Consider the following 13,486-nt stretch of genomic DNA (forward strand, 5'->3'; position numbering starts at 1 on the left):
GAAGTGAAATTCCATTTCTTATTTCTTATTTTTCCATCAGCACCCTTTATTAAAGATAGGTTCCTCAATGTAAAAGGTAGGAGAAGCTTTTTGGATGGCAAGGGCACCTGATTCTCTGGAGTTGACATGATCAGTAGTCATACAGGGTGGAAGGAATGCTCAAGGGAACCCTGTGGCCCTGGTCTTCCAGGGCTCATGTACTTTGGAAGCTAAGAGAATTAATTGCCTTGAGCAGGTTTGAAAAATTGCTTCTCCTTTTGGGCTATAGGAAAATTCAATGAATGGAATTTGATTACTATGGATGGAAAAGTCAAGCAAACTTCTGCATTACCAATTGCTAGTGGCTTTCAATTCCAAAATGGCAGTATTTTAAATCAATACTTGTTGATTACCAATTATTTACAAAAGCTTGTGTCTTAGTTTCTCATATCTATAATTAAAAATCTTATAACGAGTTTACATTTTGAAAGTAGAATGTACAACTTTAAGACTTTAAGATCAGGTTGAAATGACCAGGTTTTAAGATTTCATGCAAAAACAAAGAAGAAAAAGAAAAAGAAAATTCTCTACCTCTTAAACATGATTTTTCAGCTCATCATCTTTAAAGCAATAATAAACAAAGAATTGAAAACACATCCCCCAATTATGATTTCAACCAGCACAAGTGAATTTCCAGTACAACACAAGGAGGTTTTCTCCATTAAGAAAGTTCATTCTGGCTCAGTTGTGGTGCAAATCACCAGCCTCTCCACCTTAAATAGCTCCCCATCGATTGAAAGGCACAGAACAATAGCTGAAATTATAATGGAACTGACCTATGCACACATTCTCATCGTCCAGCTGTGCAGAAGCATTTCTGAAGTAGCCCAGCCTGCATAACTCACAGTGCTGCCCTCTAGTGTTGTGTTTACAGCTCACGCAAATGACTGTATTTAGCAGATCGATATAACTGCATCGATTGGAGTGGCCGAAGCATTCACAATCTTGCAAGGAAGAACAGAAATGTATACAGAGTGTATACAGTTGCAGAGTATCAGCACACCACATGCTCAGATAAAATGAGAAGTGGAGAAAAGACGGCGGAATGGCATTACATGTATGAGATTCCACATGACACATGGTGACCACAGGTGGTTGTGACTGGCATGGAAGTGGCATTTGTTTCAAGCAGGAGAGAAAGGTTGGACATTCAGAACATGATCAGAGGGTGTTAATTCTTGGCAGACAATATGAACAGAAGCATTTGCAGGTGTACACCTTTTAAAATTTGGGAAGGCTTGTTTCCATTGATGCAAAAGTCTAAGTTTTGCACATTAAAAACTTCGCTATCTTTGCATCACTTCCTTCATTTTCTCTTCATATTTGCAGTCTTAAAAAAGAAGAAGGAAAGACTGTCAGCATCTAAGGCCTGAGTCTGCCATCACTCATGACTCCTTTGTTTAGAGCCTTACTATCATTTATGTCAAGATAGTAACTCAGTCAGAGTTTCATAGAAGAAATCATGGCAAATTTAATACGAGTCTAGACAATTAAACAATTGTTTATTTTTGTTCCTTCCAATTGGTAAGAAGAGAATATGGCTTTTTGTAATCCTTTCATCAGGCCAAATCTGCATGTTTGCTTAAGTGTGAGAGAGAATATAAAAAACAGGGAGATTATTGGTATGAAAAGAGTGTGCTTAAGATTTCCTTTTCTTGCAAGTTTCAAGCTAAGTCTACTCCAAAATAAGAGTCAGGCAGCTTCTGTACCCTTAGATTTCTTTGTTTTCCCAAAGTGTTGGAGGTTCCTCTGAGGTTTAGGGGTGATGGTGATAATAAGACAAGGAATTGTGGGGAAGGGTGGAGAGTGACTCAATTGTCTCTCTCTTGTATCTCAACCAAAGCAAGTCATTAATCTAATTCAACCTTTTAAAAAGAAAAAACAAAAAAACAAAGCCTCTCCTTGTGCAGTAGTTATTAAATCAGATAGAAAGAAAGCGTGAGAAGTAACTTGGTGGGGAATCTGTTCTGTCTTCTCAAAATATGGGGGTAGACCTAGCTCACAATTATAAGGAAGGTCAACTATGAAACTGCAAACCTTGTTTGTCTAAAAATATTCCTCTCAATAATGTCTGGCTTTTATTTTATCCCACCAGGAAGCCAAACAGTCACTAGTTGAGCCCATTCATTCATGCAATAAATAATTTATTCAGTTGGTCTATGTGTTAGGTACAAGGTAAAGTGCTGAATTACTCTTTTGCCCTAGAGTAAAATTTTGGTAGCACTGCATTTGATGATCAGAGTAAAAATGAGTGTCATCAAAATGAATAAGGAAGAAGGGTGACTGGCTTTTTTATTTTAAATTAACATCTGCCACTCATCAGAATGGTATGGATTCATTTATATGACAGCCAGTTATTACAGCAGAGAGTTGAGGGCAAGATCCCAACAGAATGAAATTAAATTTGGGTAGAAGCAGAGGAGGACACTGGAAATAGTGAAGACTGGGAGATACCCAGGAATAGGGCTAGCACCTTGGAGACCCCAGATGCTTAAGAGAAAGGCAGGAGGAACGGGAGGTTCCCGAAGGCAAGGCCCTCTGTTTACTGCAGGCCAGCTTGGCCCTGTGTGCTGCTGTACTGGGGATGCAGAGTGGGCGTGGGGATTCGCAGGAACCAGAGAGGAGAGTTCTGGAAGGAGGCCATATGGGAGGTGGGGCAAGATAACCCTGCAAATAGGCTAAGTCATGCCAAATTAATAATAATATCAGCAACAAGAAAAATAATAAAATTACGTATCACCAAATTAAATCCTCTTAGAAGACAAACATTTCACCCCCATACATTATATCTCCCTGGGTTCAACCTAGTTTAGGCTGGCATTTCTGACTCCCTCAGAAACCCAAAGGGCTTCTCCAACTTTCCTTAGCTGAGGGTTTGGAACAGGGAGACTCTTTCTGGCCTGGAGCCACCCCAGAGGAGTAGTTTCAGGGAGGAGACCCACATCTCAAATCTAATTGCTTCCCAAGGACTTCTTCAGAGCTGCCTGGATATCCTCAGGCTCTCCTTCTCTAGAAGATGCCCCTAAGTGGCTTCTGTTCTTCACATAACCCTGCCCTAGGTTAGTCCTCTGTGTACCTAATGTAATTAATCCAGATTTTTTTCAAGAGAATCTTTTTTGTGCATAAATTCATCCTAGGAGCTTTTCAGAACCACACACAGATAGAAAGAAAGTGTGAGAAGTAACTTGGTGGGGAATCTGTTTTATCTTCTCAAAACATGGGGGTAGGCCTAGCTCACAAGAAGTTCTTGTTGTCAAGATGCTTGTTTAAGGTAAGACAAATGTGCTCAGATAACTAGAAAAAAAACAAGAGGATGTGCTAAAACACACACACACACTCAACAACACACACACACAGATACGCAAAGTGATATAAGGAGAAATTCATTTAACTTGAGGAAAATTAGGAAAAACTAACTTAAAATTGAATCTTCTATGAGGGCAGGTAAGGTTTATTTTTTTAAAAAAGAATGAGGAAATGAGCATTTCCAGTGAGAAGAATAGAGTGTGCAAAGACACGACATGGGGGAAAGGGAGAGAACAGGGCTGGAGAAGTTTCATAACATGGTTCCTTTCCGGGCACTACATGCTGGGCTTCACCTGACAAAACTTTACCCACACACACACAAAAAAACATGTCTGTAGACATTCAAGTTCAATAAAGACCCAATCCTTATTAGAAACTCACTGTTACCTACTATTCTTTGAATGTAATAAACAATATGCATTTATATGACATTAACTATTTGTTTCTGGGTCTCATCTGAAAACCAATTTATCAATTTTAACAGGAGATTTAAATAATATAAATTATACAAATAATTTATATACAAACCCGCACACAGCTAAACACTAAATATTATAAGCCTGTTTCAGAAGATATGTGTATATTTTAAATATCTTTAGAATCTAAGAAACAAGCTAATAGTGACTTTATTCCTTTAAAACTTCTAAGGTTCTTCTGAGACTTTGATAAATCTGTCTTCTCTGGCCATGATATACTTGAGAATACAAAATGAGAAAAAGACATTTGAAAGGGATTTCAAAAACACCAGAGCACTGTATGAATTCAAGACATTTCAAATGTAATTATTAAACTTCTATATTACTTTTCAGTTTTCTGTTAATTTCCCATTCTTTAGGAACTAGTCTTTTCACACAGGCACAGAATCCATGAATGATCATTAATGATACAGTCAGAGCTGCACAATCTTATTAGGATCCAGAAGGGATGATATTAATAGTCCATAATTCGTTGGTCCTCTAATTCACTTACCCACCATTTCATCCTTTCCTTTTTTTTTCTTTTACAAAGTATAGAGTACATGGCCCATCCTTATAATCACTTCCTTTTATATAGTCTCATCTCCCTCATCCCCAAATTCCCACCCTCAATTACAGACCCCTGGGAAAATCTGATTCTGGTTAAATCCAACCCTCTACTTCTCAATGTCTATACCCCAGCAGCTAAATGTGGCTGGGCCTCTTTCCAACTATTTCAGAACAAGTCTCACTTCAACTTCACGACCATGAACTTCAATAGGGCCCCCAGGGCTTTCTGGCAACCCTTTCCGAATCAGGGGGCTTCTGGGACACCACTCTCTTCTTGGTTCACTTCCTTCCCCACCTACCACTGCTTTTACCCCTCTTCTGTATTTTCTTGTATCTTCTCAAATGTCTGAGGGCTCAAACCTTGTACCTATTCGCTCTTTAGGCTAACCCAGAGCTAGGGTTTGTGTGTGTGTGTGTGTGTGTGTGTGTGTGTTTCATTTTTTTTTTCTCATTTATTTTTATTAGTTGGAAGCTAATTACTTTACAATATTGTAGTGGGTTTTGTCATACATAGACATGAATCAGCCATGGATTTACATGTATTCCCCATCCCGATCCCCCCTCCCACCTCCCTCTCTACCCATCGAAACATGTATATTATCTATAGTGAAACAGATCACCAGCCCAGGTGGGATGCATGAGACAAGTGCTCGGGCCTGGTGCACTGGGAAGACTCAGAGGGATTGGGTACAGAGCTAGGGTTTTTTACCCAGCCTCATAACTTTATAAAGCATCAATACACTCTGTGTGTGTGTGTGCATGCTTAGTTGCTCAGTCCTGTCTGACTCTTTGTGATGCCATGGACTGTAGCTCTCCAGGCTCCTCTGTTCATGGTATTTTCCAGACAAGAACACTGGAGTGGGTTGTCATTTCCTACTCCAGGGGATCTTTCCAACCCAGGGATCAAACCTGCTTCTCCTGCATTGGCAGGCAGATTCTTCACCACTGTGCCACCTGACTTTTCCAAAATAGTTATTTCCAGCCTAGTCCAACTTCCCAGTTAGCTGGTGAGACTTCATCCAAACTGATATATGCAACTGCCTTCTTAATGTCTCCACTTAACACATTTAACAGATATCTCAATTTTAACATGTTCAAAACTGAGCTTATAGGCTATCTTTCCCAAATCTGCTACTTACATAAGCAGCCAGCCCTATATCTTGATAAATGACAACTCCATCCCACCAACTGCTTTGCTCAAAATTCTTGGAGTTGTTCTTGACACCAATCTTTTTCTCATTCCCTTCCCCGCTCCCCCCCAATAACCAACCAATCAGCAGATCCTCTTGACTACTCTTTTAAAAATACATTCTACATCTCACCATCACATCCTTAGTACTTGGATTACTGCTGTTGTTCTCAAACTGCTTTCCTGGCTTCCATCAATGTGATGGTCTCCCCCACACAGCAGTCAAAGTATCTCTTTCCAAACTTAAATTAGGTCATGACATCCTTTTGCCCTAATCCTAATGGCTTCCTGCCTCATTCAGAATAAAAGGCAGAATCTCAGTTCATTTATTCCCAGCTGATATGGCCCCTGGCTTCCCAGGGATTCACTACTGACACACTCCTCCTCGCTCACTGTACAAGGCCTCCGTGTTGCTCTGCAAACACGCCAAGCACTTCCCCAGGGCCTTTGCACTTGCTGTTACCTCTGTCTGGCCTACTCTTCCCCCAGACCTCCCTGTGAATTGCTGCCTCACTTTGTTTTTAGGTCTCTGCTCAGAGTAAGTTCTGTGACTACTCTATCTGAAAATAACAGTCCCTGGCCCAAACACATTAATCTCCCCCTCCTCCTATTTAAATTTTGGAGTATTTAGAATATCGGAAGGAGAAGGCAATGGCACCCCACTCCAGTACTCTAGCCTGGAAAGTCCCATGGATGGAGGAGCCTGGTGGGCTGCAGTCCATGGGGTCGCTAAGAGTCGGACACGACTGAGCGACTTCACTTTCACTTTTCACTTTCATGCATTGGAGAAGGAAATGGCAACCCACTCCAGTGTTCTTGCCTGGAGAATCCCAGGGACGGGAGCCTGGTGGGCTGCTGTCTGTGGGGTTGCACAGAGTTGGGCACGACTGAATTGACTTAGCAGCAGCAGAGTATCTGAAAATTATGTTAAAAATTTCTCCCCTATATTTTGAATGTAAATACATGTGTGCAGAGTGTGTCCATTTTGTTCACAGATGTAAACAGAACTCAACACATCGCCGAGCATATACTAAGTACTCAAAATATGTCGAATGAATGAATCAATGAGTCAATGAATCAGTGAGGATCCTGAGGCATCTTCTTTTGGAAAACAGAGGAAGACACAGACGAAAGTTATGCTTAAATTCATTTCAAATGCTGTAAGAGTCTGGCTATATTCCATATATTAAAGAGTTCAGAAAAACAGCACTCACATATCAAGCTGTAACTAAGTTAGTAAATATTTTAGCTGAGAGTTGACTATATGTCTATACAGATCAATTTCAGTAGGAAAAAGGAAATTCTCAAAAAAAATTGCTATGGTTTTACACAGCTTTTCAATCTCCAATCCCACTGCAGACTCTCTTTATTTTTCAGGTGTGTTTTGACCACTGTTATGCAGAGAAGCTAAAACATTCACATAGTGTGGCATAGCGATGCGCTTTGATGGAGAACCCCCTTATACCGGGGGACAACAAGAACGAGGCCCAGGCCTGAAGAGTGTGGCGCTGAGCTTCTCAACCTCAGCACTGCTGACATCTGGGGCGAATCACCCTTGGTTTTCCTAAACGTAGGCTATTCTGAAGCGTTCCTGACCTCTACCCACGAGAGGCAATAGCAACTCCCAAGCTGTGACAACCAAGAGTCCCCAGGGGGAGCAAAACCCCCCATCTGACATACATGACATCATATAAGGCAGGTACGATGACATGTTACTTAAGGACTGGCTGATGCGTGCATTGTAAGTTGTTTCAGTCATGTCTGACTCTTTGTGACCCTGTGGACTACAGTCCCCCAGGCTCCTCTGTGCATGGGATTCCTCAGGCAAGAATACTGGAGTGGGTTGCCATGCCCTGCCATGCCCATGCCCCAGGGGCTCTTCCTGACCAAAGGACGGAACCTGCATCTCCTGTGACTCCTGCATTGCAGGCGGATTCTTTACCGCTAAGCCACCCAGGAAGCCCTAAGAACTGGCTAGTTAAGAGCCATAAAAGCTAGCAGTGTTCCGGTAGAAGGAGTTCAAAGTTGTCAAAGATAAGGAGAGAACCAAATCTCTTCTAAGGTTTAAAAGACTTTCTGACTGAAATTGGCTGGGGAAGGCCTCAGTAGGTAGAAGTTACAGAAAAAAAGTTTGGAGAGAAAGAATGAAAGAAAAAGAATATTAAGACTAGGAGGAGGATTAAACGTCTTGGTCTCTTCTTTCTTACTATTCCCCATGTTTCCTTCAATTCCAATATTATTTTACCTATGTACTGTAACACAAGATACACCACAGAATATAAGATAATGTACCCTGAATGCGGCATAGGTAGGTTTATTTATTAATTTCGGGGCCAAGTGAGGAAAGCTTATTCAAAGTCAGAGCTGGTGAAAATTAATTTTAGTCACTCAAAAGGAGAGGATTTTGGGAAAAGATTTTAGATAAATAGAAGGTGAAAGAATTATAATTCTTAAAGAGCGTTTTCCCTTCACTACATTAGCAGAGTCACCAAGCCTCCAGGGGCTACCCCCAGGCATGGGAATAAAGTGGCTGCAGCATTTTCCTGGTCCCTGCCTCACCCCCAAACCTGTCTTGCAACCTTATGTAACTTTTGAAGCCCTTCCACACATATTATTGGATAACAGTGTGGATTAGTCTATGATATCTCTAATTCACTAGGTGGCTTCTTCTGGTCTGTGGAGATGTGTTCAGATCTCATGAGTGCTGTGATGCCCAAGAAACTAGAGATTCAATCATGCAGGGTCAAATTTCAGGTCAAGAGGCCTCTGGCATGTGCAGTCTTTGACATGACAGAAAAGAGAAGGGTCCTGTAAAGGTTCTAACGGTTCCTTTCTCCTTCACCTCCTTGGTTTCCCGGTAGGTCTGCCTGTCACAGGTAAGGAGTGGCATCACTACCACGGTGTCAATGACTGCAGTGTGCAATGCACACACATGCCCAGATAGGCTTGACAACCTATCAACCTGCGGCTGCTCTGTTCCTGAAGGACTTAGTTCTCCACATTTCAAATCCATCTGGACTCCCCTCAAAAGGGCACCGTCAGTGTTTGCTATGTAAAAGCACATTGTGAGGAAAGTTTCAGACGTGGTTTAAATCCTGTCAGTTTCCCTTTCCCATCTTCTGACCAGCTTCCTCCTTCACTGTATATGCCACAGCAGGACCAGTTCAAGTTGATTAAAATCTGGAAAATGATTTGACTCTTTTCAGTAAGGAATAGGGAAGCTATTATCATTTTCACCAAGTGGGTCAAATCAAATTCATATATTGTTAATATATTTCTTTGTAAGAGATGTTTTATGAAAAACAAAAACAACAACCTCCCCCCAAAAGAAACATGACATGTACCCAACAGGCAAGGATGGAAAACAAGACACCTGTCACATAGGACATTTAAAGGAAAATGGTGAAATAAAAACAGGAGTCTTTATGTTTCCTGAAAAATCTTCAGTCTGTGAAGATGTGATGACAGATGCCAGCTGGAATGGGCCATTCATGAGTCACAGATGAGATTCTGCTCGCTTTCATTTGAAGAAAGTAACGTAACTATTATTTTTGGGTCATAATCAATGCTAAATCCAGTGTAGCTCTTCACTGGTATTTGTTCAAATTCCATTCAAACAATGTTGGGAAGTGGAAATTCCAAGGTATTTCATTTGTCAAATGGGCACCGTACATGAACCTACCATTCTGTTCTCATGAAAAGCATCCTTGAAACTCACTGTGAGTTTCCTTATTTTCAATGCAAATGAGTAACAATGTTAATAGCTCTAACATTCATGTTCGAAACAGGAACCTAAAGTGTTATGATTCTGATTCGCACATTAATCTTTCAGAAAACAAATATTGAAGCATTTTAAATTTGCAGCATTCAAATTTTCATGTGAAGCTTTTTTTCCTCTCATGACAGTTCTCAGTACTATTTGATGCATTGATCATTATCAATCAACATGCCTCACCAATAAGCTGATGGGTACACTTCACAGATATTCCAGATTCATACAGTGCAATGTTTCACAACACATAACACCATGAAATCACTGTATGAATCCAAGAATTCCTACCTCTCTTGTGGTTTGCAACTTGAACAGAAGAAACTGTTGACAAAGCTAATTTGGGAGCAACTGGATAGGTTTAAAAGAATGAACAGCACATTAGAAACAACAGTGAAACGTTCAAATTGTAATTACTTATCATCAACCCACTTGAAAAGTAGCCCTAAATGAAGATACTGTTTGTATTTGTTGCCTCTGGGAGTTTATTTCATCACAGAGAAAGCTTGTATTTGGCTGAAAATGGTTTGACTTTGTCAGTAATAAAGTTTGGAAGCTTTATTTTCAGATGCAAAAAGAATTACCATTTAAATCAATAATCCAGTTATGCAGATTATTTCAATAACATTATGGATATTAGGATCCTCTATTGTCTTTCTCTTAAAATAGTAGTTGTGTTGTTGAATTAATTAGTAACATCATTAACTCAATTCACCATGTCTTTCTCTCTGTGTAACAGTAGCCCATCTGCATATAAACCAGTTAGATTACTTTTGCTGAACTGATTAGACATCACAGAACACAGTTACAATGGTCAACCATTTAGGAGATCCTGGATCTCAGTCTCAGAGTCAATTGGAATCTGTCTTTCAGAAATGTAGTCTTTTCCTAACATTTGTTACTCTTATGATACCGGTTTTTGTTACTCTTAAGATACCGGTTTGTTAATGGCAGGAATTTTTAAGTTTGCCTGCTTTTCTTTTTCAGTTATTCGTGAAGAGTCACTTGTGAAAGTAGCAAAAACAGGATAGAGCTTGATGCTTTCTGCAGATGTTGACCAGATAAATTACATCTCCACAGAACTGACCTCTGACAGAAAGTACACCTTTGGCTAAAATTTCAAGTTCAAGCACTGTATTCAACTGTGCACCTCTCAAATAAATTCATTTGAACTCATTATCTACATTCTAAAAAACTGCAACTAGTATTAACTAAAGATTATTTCTGAAAGCTTTTAGTCTTGTGACACTCAGAAAATATAGCAAAAGTAATAAAAAGGTCTCTTTCAGGTTTTGAACAATGCATATCTTGTTCAGCACAAAACTCAAGTTTTGAACAATGCATAATCTTGTTCAGCAGAAAACTCACTGTGAAGTGTTAAGTCTTAGATCCTGTCTTGTATAATTTGTTGAGCTATGAAATTCAATGGGAAATACTGAGTGACATTTCACTTAAGATGCTCTCATTGAAGTTGCCAAGGAACAATGCCACTAAACCTCGCCACAGTCTTCGTAGAATTATACTAATGGGGTGAGCTTGATCTGTATTTCTTCTTCCACATACGTATGTAGAAACTTGAAAAAAATCATTTGGAGCAGATGATTAAGATAATTCTATTTGCTAGTAATATATGTATCTAGGACAGTCTTGATTTCATCACTCTGATCAAGGACTGAAAAAGCAGCCCTTCCAATTTGACTCCTCAACAAATTGCTAATATATTTTGTTTTGCTTAGCAGCTATTTCCTGGTTCCTCCTTTTGCTCATTTCCTCTTCCATCTGTATTCATTAGAGCTTAAAAGGAACATCCTGTATATAACGAAGGAAGGTAGAAGCCAAAGATGTGCCTTTTTTTGTGTGTGTGAGAAGAAAGGACGCAAAAGAAGACAACTTTCTATTAATATGAACTATTTATACATGTCTATATATATCTATAGGCTAGATGTTAATGTAATTTTAACATTACACTGCATCTTATGCATTTGATTGGCTAGTTTTTAAAGGTTCTATTTCTTCCTGTGTAATCACACTGCTGGCTTCAGTTTCCTTTATTTATTTATTTATGATGTTAGAAGTCAGAAAATAATTACTGCTCTAAGGACAGAAAGAAAACAGGTTGCTCTTAATCCTGACAGAAATTACTAATTGATACAGGATTAAAAGAGGAAAAGCCTCGCCAGAGAAAATATACTGTGATGTAGAAGGGAAGGGGCGGAGCAGAGGGGGAGAGAAAGAGATCCAAATTCCTGTCAATCAATATGGAACCATAGTTTAACAAAAACAACAAAACAGGTCTCTTAGGGGTTGTAGAACTGCCTTTACCTATTTTTCCTGACCCTCAATACAACTAAACTACCAGTTAGTTTACTTAAGCAAAGCAAAAGGGAGACAGTGGAAGGACACCTGTGCCACTCAAAAGTTTTTAAGATGTATTATTTACACTCCCCACTGTGATGGCAACCAAATACTAGACTTCTCTTGGGACTGGCTGACATTCAATGTAAACTTGATAGAGGTCTTATAGCTTCTGTGGCATCTAATCTTTTCTACACTTTTTGCTATAATATTTCTGGGACACTCCATATTAGAAAAAAATATTTGAATTATGATTCTTTCAAAGGCATGGCATTGGTGATAATGCTCTTATTTAGTGCTTAAAAAAAAAAAAAAAAACAGAATATGGGATTTTCCCCCTAAACATGTGGGATTTTATATCAGTAGGAATTTGACATGCTCCTACCTTGTTTTGGGTTAGAAACCTCAAGGGAAGAAATATTCGGCCATTTCCTATTAAACTTTGGAGGAGCTGCACGCATCAGGAAAAATCAGGGTTTGTTATATTCAGCTATAATGCCCTTTGGTTTAAACAGAAAACTAAATGGACAAAGACACAAACCACACATCTGCTTTTTAACTTGGCTGTGATGCACTTAACACAACATGACTCCCACACCAGACAAAAGCAAGCAATTGATGATTCCCAAAACATTGAATGGACATTAAATATATAGCCCGTTCCCTAACAAAGCTCTATACGTTAACTTTTGTAATAAAGTAGAGTGTTCTTACAAATAACTAAATAGGGACTTCAGCAATCCAAATCATTATATAAAGCTGCTGCCTGAAACTGGAAGATAACGGGAAAGAAATAATTTCTCACTTGAGAATTCCATTCTCTGCAATTTATATTTACAGATATCAGCTGGTTACATTAGTCTTCAGGAGAGATTCTTCAGGGTATGTTTTAAGTGTGAGCCATTATCTCTGCAAAGAAGTGGATTTATTTCCTATTTGTTTTTATGCAATTTCTCAGAGAAAGAAAGAGAAGGATTACTGGTGATTCTGGCTTAAAGAGAATAGACCAAGGTATTCTGATCATATCTCAGGTTTGTATGTATGGGTGTGTATATGTTTTCATGATGTTTTTAACTGAAAATATATTTCTAAAGTTTTTGGTTCCAGTCCAGAAATAATTATAAACACTGTTAACTTTAGAATTAATGTTATATTTTTCAAATATTCGCCCATGTTTAAAAGAAATGACTCTGGAAAAGCAGGAAAATAGCCAGATTTAGGATTGAGTGCTTTAAAACTATTATTGCTAAGGTACATAGAGTATAACTATTAAAGCAGCCATTGCATGACTCTATAATCAGCCATTCACTGAGATCAGTTCAAAACTACATTTCTAGTGTGGTCCTTTGAGACCATCCAAGTCCACAAGGAGAGTTCTTGCCTCTAAACTCCTATAGCATGTGACTTCCTATGTTCCTTATTTTTCATGGATATGTGGATAGGCAGAAGTTTTAATATTGCTACTTTAAATTTTATGTCTATTTCTTGTCTCTGTAATTAAATTGAATCTCTTTGAGGAAGGGCAAAGCCTTCCAGAAGGCCTCAGTAAATATTTAATAACTGAGTAATTGATATCAAGTGGCTAGGCTACTGTAAACAGGTATTATCAGACTGTTTCCTCCATAATTAGATTATAGTGAATAACATTCTTGCAAGACATGGAACTTTCACTATAACTTTGGCTTTTTAATATTAGAAAAGCTGATCTACTCTTGCTCTGTGTGTATGTTATATACATGTAAAAGCAAAGGGCTAGATATTGCTGTATCTTCAAAATTTATGAATTCTGAAATTATGAAAAAG

The 13,486-nt window shown here is 38.9% G+C and overlaps 1 protein-coding gene across 4 annotated transcripts in view; it reads right to left on the minus strand.

Moving 5' to 3' along the window:
- Positions 1-13,486, minus strand: part of NTNG1 (netrin G1) — a 362,504-nt gene that overhangs the window by 54,175 nt on the left and 294,843 nt on the right. The window contains exons 6-8 of one of the 4 annotated variants that reach the window (XM_043460479.1): positions 12,069-12,134; positions 9,620-9,679; positions 816-983 (exon numbers count right to left, since the gene is read on the minus strand). The exons of 2 other annotated variants lie outside the window; for them this stretch is intronic. In XM_043460479.1, coding sequence (XP_043316414.1) covers positions 816-983; positions 9,620-9,679; positions 12,069-12,134 — 294 coding nt within the window. The remainder of the gene's footprint in view (positions 1-815; positions 984-9,619; positions 9,680-12,068; positions 12,135-13,486) is intronic. One more of the 4 variants, XM_043460481.1, reaches the window with a different exon arrangement.

This window comes from Cervus canadensis, chromosome 2 (assembly GCF_019320065.1).
Source record: "Cervus canadensis isolate Bull #8, Minnesota chromosome 2, ASM1932006v1, whole genome shotgun sequence".
Taxonomy (NCBI): Eukaryota; Metazoa; Chordata; class Mammalia; order Artiodactyla; family Cervidae; genus Cervus; species Cervus canadensis.